A 14,780-nucleotide genomic window follows, 5' to 3' on the forward strand; every position below is an offset into this window, starting at 1 on the left:
GAGAAACTACCTAGGAGCTAGTTCCTGAGACCACGGAATGCCAGGGAATCCTGGCATCTCTATTGAGGGGGGTCTTAGGGATGTGGCAGAGTCCTCTTTCGGGGGCTCTGGCGGCCACTGCAGAGGAAAGGTACTTGTGGGAGGTGCCCGCCTTCTGCAAACTGTAGACACGAAGCACCTTCGGCTTTCTGTTTCCAAGTTCACCCCAAGCCTCACAGGTGATTTGGCCGAGGATCTTGGAGGCCCCCTGACACACCTGGTCTATGGGAAGGAGGCCTCTCTCAGATACTCAGACACTTTCCCTTGCTCTTAGCCTGCTTTTGTTTCCCTGGTCTGCAGATCCACCCCAGGCACGGGGCCTAGTTCTAGCCTTGCTGCTTCCAGGACATTCTGTACCCTCTGAGATGGGTGTCAGATTAGATGGGGCTCCTGCCTGTAAAGTCTTGGGGGCAGGGACCCTTATCCAAGGGGTTGTACAAAGAGTGACTGGGTGGTCCCAATCACCCTCCTCTCCATGTTTTCTGTTTTTTAAGTTCAAATGTTCAGGCTTAAGTCTGTAGCCTGTTTCCTATATGCAAATAACGCTCATCCACCTTTCAAGGCCAGGGCTGTTTAGCTTTTTGGCACCCCCAAACCAGAACTGTCATGGAGTTGATGTCAACTCATAGTGGCCCTATAGGCCAGGGTAACTGCCCCTATGAGTTTCTGAGACTGTGACTTTTCACAGGAGTAGAAAGCCCTATCTTTTCTCCTGAAGACCTGCTGGTGTTTTTGAACTGCTGACCTTGGGACCACAGCCCAACACATAGCCACTACACCACCAGGGCTCCTTCTAGGTATCTTTTAGGTGTGTTGGTAATCATATTGTCTTAGTTTACCTTAGGTCAAGAAGGAGAGCATCAGGAAACTATTATATAAATGATTTAAGGGGACCCAATTAGACTTGGGATGATGGCAAGCTTGACTCTCACTGCAAACCAGTCACTTGTACGGATACACCCTATGCCACCTGGCTCTTATTGCCAATGTACAGGGGTGGAAACCGAGAGGTTGAGTCACTTGCCCAAGGCTGCTGAGCAACTAGGAAGTGGCAGCCATGTTCTTGACCACTGTGCTAGGGAGATGCTTGGTTGTTTGATCCTAACCTCAAATTTGCTATTTCTGGGCAGAAACCCTAGAGGAGAGGGATCCTTTCCCCCTCGGCTGTGTTATATCTTGGTCGATGGTAGCGTGAGCTCTCGAGCTACACGGGCAACTTAGAGACCTGGATCTCCTTCATTTTGCAGGGAGATGAAATATGCTCAGAAAAGCCACGTTTGAGGCTGCATCATGTTTTGTTCTCCTTTGAGGGCTAGACATGTCCTAGGCTTGCTGGAGTTTATGTGACAGGAAGCCTTTGCCCCTGTTGGCTTTTTTCAGGTGTCATTCTTTCAGAAAACATCTTTTGCTGTTGGAAGTAAATACACATTCATTTTAGGCATGGGCCCTTCAATGTGAACTATTTCTAAGACCATTTCAACCTTTGCTGAAAAACAAAACAAAAACTCTGCCCTCAAGTTGATGCCAATTCATAGCCATCCTGGTAAGCAGTGAAAAACGGAACTTTGGAGGGAAATGGTTCCGGACACAGAGGGCAAGTGAGAAGGTGGTTGTCTTAGTATAGCGGCCCTCTGCTGCCACCTTGTGTTCTGAGATGAAAATGGCATGCTCACCTTTAAATGGATGTTACCACTAAGATCAAGTCCTTTCTACTCACAGTGACCCTGTAAGACAGACTAGACTTTGGGGTTCCGAGGCTAAAACTTTTTTTTATGGGATCTCAAGCCTCATCTTTGTACTCTGGAGTGCCTGGTAGGTTTGAACTGCTGACTTTGTGGCTTCTTGAAGGAGAGAATGAAGACTTCTAATTGCTCAGAAAACAAGATGATCCCCCGTGAAGCCTTGGGATTGTTCATATGTTCCCTGGATGCTTATTAAAGATGATCAAGATCACCTTGACTATTCCAAGCAGGATGCTTTGGTGTGGCTGGAAAAGGGGAGACTGTATCCAGACAGATGAACAGACATTGTGTTGTTGTTGTTTTTATTGTTAGGTACCATAGAGTCAGTTCCAGCTCATAGCAGCCCTAAACAGAACAGAATGAAACACTGCCCAATGCCGCCATCCTCACAATTGTTCCTATTCTTGAGCCCATTGTTGCAGCCACTGTGTCACTTCACCTTGTCCAGGATCTTCTTTTTTTTTTTTGCCACACCTCTATTTTACTAAGCATGATATCCTTTTCCAGGGACTGGTCTCTCTGGATAACATGTGTGTTAGTTTGGGTTGACTAGAGAAACAAATTCATAGACACTCATATGTGTATAAGAAAGAGCTTTATATACAAGAATACTTGTATATTGAAAAAACATTCCAGCCCAGTCCAGATGAAGTCCATAAGTCTAATATTAGCCCATATTTCCAATACCAATCTATAAATCCTCTTCAGATTCATGCAACATATGCTGTTGCAATGATGCTCATGCAGTGATGCTGAATGCAGGATGACCACAGGCCAGTGGGTGGAAGTCTTGTGGATCCAGTGGCAGTGGAAGCATCTCAGGGCTGGCAGGGGTCTCTACATGGCTCCTCCAGCTCAGGGCACTAGCATAGCTCCATGTGTCTTGTTAGCTGCAATTTCTTCCACAGAGTGAGTCTGTGTCCCACTTCCAGGGAGCTGTTTATCTCCTTAGTGCCTCCAAATGAGGTCATCAAGCTGCGACCTGATTGAGAGGCTAACCTCCACCCCTTCACTCTTAAGTCTCAAATTGGCAACATATCCAAAGTATGTCTTGCCATCCTTAATTGTAAGGAGCCGTACTTTTTGCAAGCCATATTAATTTGTTCTTTTGGCAGTCCATGTTACTTTCAATATTTTGAATATTTTGCATCAATTCTTCTTTGGTCTTCCTTAGTCCATGTCCAACTTTCATATGCATATAATGAGATTGAAAAATTCCATGGCTTGGGTGGGGCAAGCACACCGATAGTCCTCAAAGTAACATCAGTTGCTCAGTCAGATGAAAACAGAGCCCCAGAGGGAATTAGGGACAGAGAAGTGTGTTTATATAGACTAGATACCACGCTTCTTAAACTGTGGGTCTAGACTCCATAGAGAATCACACAATTGAATGTGAAAGTCACGAACAATCAGGCAACAGTAAAAGGCTTCTGAATGCTCAACGACCAAAATTTAATTCAAAACCAAATGCATCATTAATATGGAAGTTTAATTCAAAATCAAATGCATTATGAATCTGGAAATTTAATTCAAAATCAAATGCATCATGAATCTGGAAGTACCTGCCTGCGGTGCAAAAAGGGCGGTGAGTGGTAAAAGTGGAAGGGGCTCTGCCTCAGGAGGAAGAGCAAGGGAACTGTGGGCGGTGAACTTGGCCAGCTCTCTGCTTCGGGACCATGAGGTTGCCCGAGGAGGGCCCCAGCCAAACCCAGGGCCAAGTCTGGGAAGGCTTTCTGAGGAAGGGATAGCCAGTTGGAACATTTCATGTTGTCTCTGTGTTGCCGGGATCCTGGATTACTGGTGACTTTGAGGCAAAGACAGAGACTAGGTTGATATGAGAAATTCTTAGTTTATTCTGAAGTGTGAGACAAAAGGAAACGGCTGAGTTTGCTATCTCCAAACGGTTTCCAAAATCTAGTGTAAATCAAGCAAGTTGTAGACCCCAAACTACGTGACCAAAAGCCAGTTTTGCAACGAGTGGCGATCTCCAACTCCGACTACGGGGTCTGGTACTTGTTTCTCATCGTTGGACAGGATTGTCCTTGTCGATTGCCCTTCAGAGGAGTGCTTGAACAGAGGGAGGACGGGATTCTGAGTCAACCTACCAATGCACTTCCTAACAAGGTGGCCACGATGGGCTTGGGCTCCAGCGTCAAGTTGTGGGGTCTCTGCTCCGCATCTCAGCCTGGTGTGGGGAGTCTGTTCAAACACGTTTCCGGGCTGGGTGGAGGCTTGAATCTGAGGGTCCCTCAGATTCGAGGAGGAGGTATTGTTTTAGCAGGATGACGCTGGCTTACAGTTATAAAGGGTTTGCTGGCAGGTGTTTGCAAACTACGAGGGTGGTGAGGTGCCATTTTAAGAAAAACAAAAGCAGAAGTCTCAGGGCAGTTCAACTCATGCCTGTGAACTTGGCTTGTTGGTGCTGCCGTTAGGTGCCATCCGGTCGGCGGTGACCCTGGGCACAACAGATGGAAACACCGCCTGGTGCTGGGCCGACCTCACAACTGTTCCTCTGCCTGAGCCCGTTGCTGCAGCCATGGTGTCCGTCCATCTTGTTGAAGGCCCACTCCTCTACTTTACCAAACACGATGTCCTTCTCCAGGGACTGTCTCTCCTGACATGTGTCCAAAGCATGTATGGACTGGTCTCTCCTGACACCGTGTCCGAAGCATGTGCGACCTAAACTTGGCTTGACGGCCTCTTATTTATTTACCTTTGGTCTGAACAACATGGAGCTCTTCTTGCCTTCGATTTTGGGCTCTTTCACATTCACATGGAAATGCTTTTGCTTTGGGTTTTGGCATATTTAACCAGCCAAATGCTTTTTCATGCTGATGATTTGGTTGGGAAACATGTGCAAATATTTGTGATAGACATATTTTTTTGTAGTAATTATCCAGCAAATGTGATTTGTGCCATTGATCCATCTAGAAACTTGATACGGCCACCACCCTATCCCCCCCCCTCCCCCACTTCCCTCCCAAACTAGCTTTTCTGCCCCCCCAACCCCCGGCCCTCCGTCCTTGGAATTAGGTACCACAGTGTTCCCTTGGGGCTGCAAAAGCAGAATTGTGTTCCATTTCTCCGTCTCAGCCTTGCCATTCGGGTAGGTTAATTAGGGAGACATTGATTAGGTTGCCTGGCGGGTGACTCAGACGAAGTAATTAAGACTCATTCTGCTTCCAGAGATGTAAGCACACTTTCAGGGACTGACGCCATAGGAAGGACGTGGCCATCCCTGAGGATGCAGGAGAAATGGCTGCCTGTGCAGTTCTGAGTATCGCTGTGGCCGTGGCTCATGGACCAGGGAGGACCAGAGCTCCCCTGATTGCTCTCCCACCCCCCAAAGGCTGGCAGGGCCTGTAGACACCTTTGCACCCAGTTCCAGTAGAAGGCTGAGGAGGACAGCATGTGCTGGTAACCAAGTTAGTAATTGGCCCCCTAGCTGGGGTGGCTCCAAAGAGTTTCTGACTAGACTGAGGGGTGCATTTTCACCCCATGCTCTGATGAACTGCTTACCCCACTCTGACCGGAGCCATCCATCAACTGCCGACAGCTGGAGTGCTGATGGCGGAGGAGGAACCTGCCTGCGTCCCTGGCTGAGCGGGGGCAGCTGGATAGTGGGCAATGGGATACGTCGAGCACTTGGGTTTGGATGATCATGGGAGATGAAAACCCTGCCACTGAGCCACCGCCACCCCTGGGCTCCGAAGTGCAGATCCTGAGGAGGAGGAGGAGGAGGAGGAGGAGGAGGAGGAGGAGGAGGAGGAAAATATGAGGACAGCTGTCCGCGTTTCTTCTTTTTCAGGAAAACAGTTAAGAAGCAACCTGTTATGGAGGCTAAACTAACAAATCCCCTCACTGCCATTGAGTAGATGCCGACTCATAGGGACCCTATGGGATGAAGTAGAAGTTCCCCACAGACTCCGAATCCTTTATGGGAGTTGAAAGCCCTTTTCTCCTTAAGAGAGGCTAGTGGTGAGGTGTTGAAGGGATGAGGTATCAGGCATCAAAGAACAAAATATTATATCATTGTGAATGAGGGGGAGTGCAGAGTGGGGACCCAAAACCCATCTGTAGGCCACTGGTCATCCCCTTACGGAAGGGTAGAGGAGACGAGGCAGTCAGGGTGCAGAGTAGCAACGATGAAACATACAACTTTCCTCTAGTTCCTAAATGCTTCCTCCTCCCCCACTATCATGATCCCAATTCTACCTTACAAATCCGGCTAGACCAGAGGATGTACACTGGTACAGATAGGAACTGGAAATGCAGGGAATCCAGGGAGGATGATCCCTTCAGGACCAGTGGTGAGAGTGGCTATACTGGCAGGGTGGAGGGAGAGTGGGTTGGAAAGGGGGAACCAATTACAAGGATCTACATATAACCACCGCCCAGCGGGATGGACATCAGAAAAGTGGGTGAAGGGAGACATCAGGCAGTGTAAGACATGACAAAATAATTTATAAATTATCAAGGTTTTATGAGGGAGTAGAGAGCGGGGAGGAAGGGGGTAAAATGAGCTGATGCCAGGGGCTTACGTGGAGAGCAAATGTTTTGAGAATGATGAGGGTAACGAATGTACAAATGTGCTTTACACAATTGATATATGTATAGATCGTGATAAGAGTTGTATAAGCCAAGGATCTACATGTGACCTCTTCCCTGGGGACGGACATCAGAAAAGTGGGTGAAGGAAGATGTCGGACAGGGCAAGATGTGACAAAATAATAATTTATAAATTATCAAGGGCTCATGAGGAAGGGGGAAGCGGGGAGGGAGGGGAAAATGAGGACCTGATGCCAGGGGCTTAGTGGAGAGCAAATGTTTTGAGAATGATGAGGGCAATGAATGTACAGATTTGTATATAGTGCCTTTTAGGGATAGCTATCAGAGTCTTGGTGACAAAGTGGGCTGTTAATCCCAAGGTTAGGAGTTTGACTCCACCAGGGGGCTACAAGGGAGAAAGAAGAGGCTTTCTGCTCCAGTAAGGAGACCCAAAGGGGGCAGTTTGTGCCGTGAGTCAGAATCGACTGCATGGCAATGCCAGGCCCACTCCTTAGTGTCTGACACACTCTCTCCATAACCCACAATGTGGGGCATTCACACTCTTGTTTCACAGTTGAGGAAACAGAGGCACAGTGAGAGCAAGTGACCTGAGTGGCTACATAGGAAGCAGAGAGCTGGAATCCGAGCCCGACAGCCAGGCTGCAGAGTCTGGTTGTAACTCGTATTTGATGCCAACCCTCCTGGCGGAGGAGTTACTTCAGTTTCACAAAATGAAGCTGAGCCGCAGCATCCCGACCGACTCAGGAGACCCAGAGGCAGACCACCCAAGTTGGCAGGGAAGTGGTCAGCCCCGGGTCCGCAGGTCAGCAGAGGGCGGAGCCAGAGCATCCTCAACGCCAGCGTCCCCTTGCTGTGGAGATGCAAGCACTTTGGCCTCAAGGACAGGCTAAGGTGGCTGTGCCCTTAGGGACCAAGATCCCGCCTGGCTACCTTGGCTTTCAGGAAATTATAACAAGGAGGGGCTTCTAGAGTTTTTTTGGCTGACCTCTTTATGGAAGCAAATTGCCAGGCCTTCCCTCCGGGGCAGCCCTTAGGAGGTTTGAACCGGCAACCCCGGAGGCGGTTCCCTGGAGCGCCCGAGGTGCAGAGGGCTGCAGTCACTGGGGAAGCTGTGCACCAGCCCTTCCGTGAACCAGCGACCGAAAGCTGCTTGTCCCACTCTAGTGGTGCCATGGTGACCCACGAAGAAGGGCGCTGCCCAGTTTGTTGGACAAATGGGATGAAAACGGCCACACCATTTCCCCACGGGTTCTTGGAAGCTGCCTCACACTTGCAAAACCCACCGCTTGAGATCTGCTCCGTTTTCCCTCGAAATCATTTCACAGCAAACCTACCCGGGGGGGGGCGGAGGACGCCGAGATTTGGCGGAGGGGATTGGCTTGTCGGACACCAGGGAACCCACTTGCCAGCCTGTCCACCTGCCTCCTATGGGTTTCCAGGCTGCCATCTGTAGACGAGCGGCCTGTGAGGTCTTTCAGGCCGGCTTGAACGGCCCACCTTTCCATTGGGAGCCGAGTGCTTAACCTGTGCGCCACCAGGGCTCCTTCACTCTGGGAGATTCACCCACTGCCCTGAGTCCGGGCGGGCTCACGGAGCCCCTGGGGGACAGGGTAGAGCTGCCCCGGCGAGTTTCTGAGCCATCAATCCTTACTGGAGTAGAAAATCCCATCTTTTCTCGTGCGGAGTGGCTGGTGGTTCACGAACTCCTGACCTTGACATGACTCTTGGAGTAGGCATGACTAAATGACTATGAAATGGCCCGTTCAGTTCTTAACCACGTCCTTTCCCAAATTAAACAAATAAACAACCCCCATGGTGGTGGAGTCAGCGCTGACTTACAGTGATCCTGTGTGGCAGAGTCGAATCGCCCCCCTCTGTTTGCAAGGAAACAGACCACCCATCCTTCCTCCCCAGGCAGCTGGGGGGCTCTAACCTGACCGTTTTGATAGCAGCCACGCGCTTAACCGCTGTGCCACCAGGGTGCCATTCTCCCAAATTAGGGCTCGGGGTTTAATATCCCTCCCTTGCTCAGTGGTCTTCTGTTCATTTTTAGTCAATTTCAGTTCTTCATCCCTCTTCCTAAGGATTCCATGACTCAGGTATTTTCTGGTTTAGGAAAATTAGTGCTCAAAAGATCCTTAATCTTTGCCTGGCCTCAGTGTTCTCAGCAGAACTTTGGGCTTGAAGGAAGTGTTCGGAGTTGTGCAATACGGCAGCCACGGCTACCCAGCTCTTGGACACCTGTCATGAAGCTAGTGTTGGAGATTTTATTTAATTTTAATCCACTTCAACTCACATAGGCATTTGTGACCAGTGGCCGCCACACTAGAAGCCCCAGCAAACCGAGCTCATTTGTTCGTTAGTTGAAAACGAGGGCGCCTGTCAGCGATGGAGTCGGGTTTGCCAGCTTTGGGCTAGGCTGTATGCTTGGGCAGGATCACCGTTTGCCTATCCTGAACTGACTCATTGGTGGTTGCATTCCGTTCCCTTCTTTGTGCTCACCACACCTCTGTCGGTGTGGGATTTTGTTTCCTTACAGGTTCAGCGAAATGAAGACAAATCGACCACCTTGAAGCTAGCTGATTTTGGCCTTGCAAAGCTTGTGTTGAGACCGATATTTACTGTGTGTGGGACGCCCACGTACGTCGCTCCCGAAATTCTTTCTGAGAAAGGTAAATGCTGCATTTTGCTCTGTGGGACTTCAGTGCACTTCCTACTAGATGCTGTATGTTTAATATTTCATGTACTTTTCAACACGAGGCAGTAATTAATCTGAGTTGGTCGAAGGCCGAGTGAAATACTGAAGCAGGTTCCCTTGGCCCAGAGTGGATAGCTAATTTTTCCTTCATCAGGGCTGGGCGTCCTAGAGAAGAGGTGTTGCGGGTGTGGATGCGTGCTTGTGTTTTTGTGTGTTGGCAAGACGGTGAAATGCACGACAGTGGAGAACTGGATGGAGAACTTGAGCAAAGGAGGTTGTTTGTGCTGCCGAGCTCTCGCCACCTCCAGTGGGAAAGGACTGGTTTAAAAATTCTTCTATAGCCTTGCATTTAAAACTGATTAAACGTTATTTTTCATTTGGTGTGTTGGGTGAGAACCCCAGTAAACTCTTTTAGTGACATATTCTGTAGAGACTTACATCAAAAAGTAATCACTATTAATTTTACAAAGCTCTAAATAAATGAATGACTGTTTGGCTACTGTGATACCCCAGGAGCAATCAGTTTACCAACCTATGGGGTCCTGGTGGTGTAGGGGCTGCGACCCACATGGTTGGCAGTTCAGAACCATGAGCAGCTCCATGGGAGAAAGACTGGGCTTTCTACTCCTGTGAACAGTTACCGTCTTGGAAACCCAGAGGGGCTTGAGAGGAGTCTGCATTGACACGATGGCAGTGGGTTGAGTTTTTGAGGTAAGATGGGGAAGTTCTGAATGGGCCGTAGGGGTGATGTCAGTGTGGGGAGGGACACTTTCCTGGGAGTAGAGCATCTGAGAAGGGGATGGGAGGTAGAGACATTGAGAAGACGGACCTCAAGGGAATAAAGGGAAGCACATTTGAGGAAGTTGAGGTTCGATCCCCCCACAAATGGGAAGACTGGAGTGTAGCCCGGGTGTGACCCTCATGATAGCTACTGGAATGGATGTGGTGATGGGGTGGGGAGAATACGGAAGGAGCGTAGACACGCTAATGGCAGCCTTGGTGAAGTGGTGAAGGGAGGAAGACAGCAAATAGTCACCATGAACTCTTAGGCACGCCTCAGCTGTACCAGACTACTAAGAAGCAGTATTCCTTTGGCTCCGAAGATGGGTCGAGTTCACTGTGAACACACTGACATAGAGACAGCAGTGGGGCCACTGGGCGTCGTCCAGGTGGCAGCGAGGTGACAGATCCGGATGGAGTGTATAGTTTTGAGACTCTTCAACCTAAAGGTGGCGGCTGTGGTGGTGAGACGATAGGCTCCTTAGTGACGGCAGCAGGTCACTTGAGGGAGACCAGGAGTTAGGGGATGAGAGAAGGCAGGAGGAGGGGTCAGCAGAAGCCAGGTGGGCCTGGAAGCCAAGGACTAAGAGGTGAGCTTGGGGAGGCCAGGCAGATTCTTTTGGGCATGTTCACTTATATGATGTAAAATCAGATCCCCAGGATTCCCCCCCTCCACCCCCCAAAATGGAAAGGTAATTGAGGACCGAGGAAAGGCCACCAAGACCGGCCAGAGGTTGTTTACCAGCAACATGGCCTCTTAATTGTTTCCTGTGGATTTTGTGTCTTGACAAACTTACTCCAGGTTTTTTAACATTTAACTTCCCAACTAAAACTACCAAGTGTTTTTTCCTTCCCAAAGGTAAAAAAGAAAAAAGTTTTCAAAATGTTTGGAAAGTCACTTGGTGCTGTTGACAGCTTGGTTGGCATTCAGGTAGAGAGCCTGTACTCAAAATCACCATATGTGACGGTGCATTTACATTCAGAGATGTGCACAATATTTAATGCTCATCCCTGAATAGCTTACAGTTGCAAAAAAAAATCAGAAACAACTTAAATTCCAACACAGGGGATTCATGATTGAAAGGGAATAATAACAGTCATTAGAAATGATGTTTCTTGAAAATGTATTTTATTCAGGAAATGCCATGATAGAATACTAATTGAATAAGATACAAGGATGTTTAATCCGATCCCAGTTTTGCTAAAGAAAGCATAGGTGAGTGAATGTGTGTCTGTGTGTGGGCGAGAGAGAGGGGGCGACAGCTGATAAACACCAGTCATTATAATTATTTTACAAAGTCAGACATGTTATGTTTTAAATGTAGAGACAGCACATCATGGATAGGAAGTAGAGACTGCTGATGAGGACCAGAACTTGCAGCTTTAACATTTTCGGGTGAGCAGTACGTGCTCTTACTGCACACGATCACGACACAGCCCCCAGCTTGCGTGACTCACCTCAGCCGTCTACTAATCATCGAACGCATCTGCGCCCTGTTCAATGAGAGTTCGTTGATTATGCCTCTGGAGATCACAGCCATAGCACATTACTCCAAGAGCTCCATCCTTTAACCACATCCTTGCAATTGCGAAGCCTATTTTAACATAGACCAGTAATAAGCACATCACAAAGCGACCGTGGTCTGTGGACCAAACGTTGAGTATCACTGAGGTTGGCACCATGCCTGAAGGAGGTGTGATGGGGCAGGAAGTCCACCCATGGGCTTCGCAGTGGCTCCTGCTTACGAAGAGCTGATGTTGTCATACTTGGGACCCAGAATGAAGACTCCCTGGTGAACTTCATCTGGTGTTATCCCGTCTGCGCTCAACATTTTGTCTCTGTCTCTTTGTGCAGGTTACGGGCTGGAGGTGGACATGTGGGCTGCGGGCGTGATCCTCTACATCCTGCTGTGTGGCTTCCCCCCCTTCCGCAGCCCGGAGCGGGACCAAGATGAGCTCTTTAGCATCATCCAGCTGGGCCACTTTGAGTTCCTCCCCCCTTACTGGGACAACATCTCTGAAGGTGAGACCCGGCTCTCATAAGCAGGAGGAGAGGGGGTGAGGGGTGGAGTCTCTTGGTTCGGATCGCAAATCTGAGGTTTCCAGATCAGACGTGAAGTCAGATGCGCAGTGTGCCCGCCTGGTGCCTGGCAGGTAGCTGGCCTGTCTTGTTTATTGTCCTTCATCCTTTACCTCCTCAAGAGCCTCATGTATGTTTATGCAGGACCCTGAGAATGTGACTTGCTTTGAGATTGAGTGAAAAGTCTAAGCATCTCTTCTTTAATGCGGTTTCAGAACTTCAGACGTGAAAAGAAAAACTCAGAAACATATACCCTGCGTTTGGAAGTCATCTCCACTAGACATTAGATTGTGACTTGAACAGATAAAAAAATGCTTATTTTACACAGGAGTGAACTGGGGCCAAGCAGGGCATGCTCAGAGCACAGGGGCTGCAGCTGATGGTCTTCTTCCTTTTCCAAATGGAGTCTCCCCTTTCTTTCTACAGACTTGTTCGCATCCCCCCTGCCCTTAGAACACTGAGAACCAGCTCATGGGGGTGGGGGTGGTTTGAGTCTCTGGAGTCCCTGAGTGGCTCAAATGGCTATACACCTGGTTACTAATGGGTTGGTGATGTGAACTCACCTAGAGGTGCCTCAGAAAAAAGGCCTGGTGGTATAGTATTTACTCACTGGGCTGAGTCTCATGGTCGGCAGTTCAAAACCACCAGCAGCTCCATGAGCGAACGACTGGGCTTTCTACTCCCAGAAACAATTTCAGTCTCAAAAATCCACGGGGGATCTCTGTGGGTCAGTGTGGACTCCCTGGCGGTGAGAATTGTCTTGGAAAGGACACAGCCTTGACAATCCTGTGGGACAGTAACACCTGACACACGTGGGGGTCGCCATGATTTGGAGTCAATTAAGGATAACAGCTTTAAAAAAATCATTAGCTTGAAAAGTAGAACAGGGGGATTATATAGATATACTGACTCACAGGGTCCTTCAATAAAGGTAAAGCAAGAGTGAGTACTTGTGCATTTCTCAGCCTGTGAGAACCAGTGAGCCAAGGAGATGTCTCCTCTCCCTTCGTGTTCCCCTGTTTACTACCTGGCCCTCAGTGGTCAGCACAGCTCTCCAGAACCAGTCAAATTGGTTGGGAAGTCAAATTGATTTTGAATTTGTGCTACTTGATGTCTTTCCACATACTTTGCAATTGTATTAATAGGAAGGCCTATCTACCAGCTTAGAAAGATTGAATACATTTTATTTATTTATTTTTACATTTAATTTAACAACTTGTTAGTGTGATTGAAAGTTGTAAAATCGGCAGACAGAGCGTATGTGAGTCTATTTGTTCGTTTGCCCTGCGTGCCACAGTGTTAAGGACTGGCCTGGTCCCATAACTCTATAGGGAAATAAACAAGCATTCCCAGAATGGAACTATCCACAATGGGAGCCGTCAGACACATACACGGCACTTGATGTCTGCATGTAGACTAATGAGAAGGAAGGAGTCCCTGGGTGGGGCAAATGGTTAAACATCCAACTACTAACCAACAAGTTGGTAGTTCAAACCCACCCAGGAGCATGTCGGGCAGGAGAAAGGCCTGGTGATCTGCTTCTGAGCACCCACAGCGACGGACAAACCGATGGAGCACAGCTCTGCCCTGGCACACACTGGATCACCGGGAGCCAGAGTTGACTCAGTGGCAACCAGTGTGTTCTATTTAAAAGTAGGGGAACAAGTTCCATTTCTCCATTGCCCTTTTCAAGTGCCCAGCAAAACTCAGGACCAGCACAGATAGGAAAGGTTTCCACCACTGCAGATGATCCGATTGGCTGGCCCTACGCTGGAATGCAGATGAGCCTTCTGTGTTTGTGTTCTGCTGCCACGTCTGGGGAAGAGCAATGCTGAGCCACCTGCCCCCATCTCATCCCCCTCTCCTTCTCTTCCTCCAACAGCTGCCAAAGATCTGGTGAGGCACTTGCTGGTGGTGGACCCCCACAAGCGCTACACGGCCCATCAGGTTCTGCGGCACCCCTGGATTGAAGCTGCTGGAAAGCCCAGCCCAGCACACCTCCAGAAGGAGGCGTCCCTTAGTGAGGGTCCTTTGCGGAGCCAGCACAAGAGGTCTGCAGACGAGGCGGCGTCGGCATCTCCACCCCGGACGTCTGCCCATTGAGATGGGTAGAAGGTGGAGAGAGACATCAGGAAAGGGGCTTATCCCAGCTTGGTCACTAAGAGAGATGCTCAGTGTTGTTGATAGGGTATTTAAAAAATCAAACCAACCGAGTCTTCCTGTTCAGAGCTGTTGTAACATATTTCTAGATCTGTATATATATATATATGTAGAAGCCTTTAATACTTTTTTGTGGGTGGGTGGGTGGGCGGGAGGCATTGTTCTCTGTGGGGAATTTTAGTGATCATGATGTTTCGCTTCTTCCTTGTGATCATGTTCATGATGCACTACATGAGTGGTGCTCACTGGGCTCCAAACTCCCCTTGTGAGATTAATACGTGAACCATGCTCTTTCTGTGCTAATAAAATGTGCACTGAATGACTGAAGTGGGTCTGTATTCCGATTACTTCTTACCATGGCGGTGATGAGAGCCAGAAATTAGAGTTCAGACATGCTTCCCCAGATCAACATGACTACGCTAGCACTGTTGAGAGGGACGTCTGATTGACTGATGACATCTTCCCATTTAGGAGCTACTGAGCTGGATAACAAAGAAACTAGGGGATCCTGGGCTGTAGCATTCAATCCACTGAAAATCAGGGTTGGTGCTCTTTCAGCAAAGGAAAGTGGAAACCATGGAATTAGGCTTGTCCCTTTGGTACCCACTTTTCAGCCCAATGATCCCTGAGTTCGAGTCACTTGTAGGTGACATTAGATACTCAGGCCGACACTGGGTTAAAACACTGTCCAGTCATGAGGTAGCCATATATG

The 14,780-nt window shown here is 48.8% G+C and overlaps 1 protein-coding gene across 1 annotated transcript in view; it reads left to right on the forward strand.

Moving 5' to 3' along the window:
* DCLK3 (doublecortin like kinase 3) overlaps positions 1-14,199 on the forward strand; it is a 53,017-nt gene extending 38,818 nt beyond the window's left edge. Inside the window, exons 3-5 of the mRNA XM_075547078.1 lie at positions 8,890-9,022; positions 11,684-11,851; positions 13,791-14,199. Of these exons, the coding sequence (XP_075403193.1) occupies positions 8,890-9,022; positions 11,684-11,851; positions 13,791-14,011 (522 nt within the window). The 3' untranslated portion in view covers positions 14,012-14,199. The remainder of the gene's footprint in view (positions 1-8,889; positions 9,023-11,683; positions 11,852-13,790) is intronic.
* Positions 14,200-14,780: the final 581 nt, after the last annotated feature.

The sequence above is a fragment of the Tenrec ecaudatus genome, chromosome 4 (genome assembly GCF_050624435.1).
Source record: "Tenrec ecaudatus isolate mTenEca1 chromosome 4, mTenEca1.hap1, whole genome shotgun sequence".
Taxonomy (NCBI): Eukaryota; Metazoa; Chordata; class Mammalia; order Afrosoricida; family Tenrecidae; genus Tenrec; species Tenrec ecaudatus.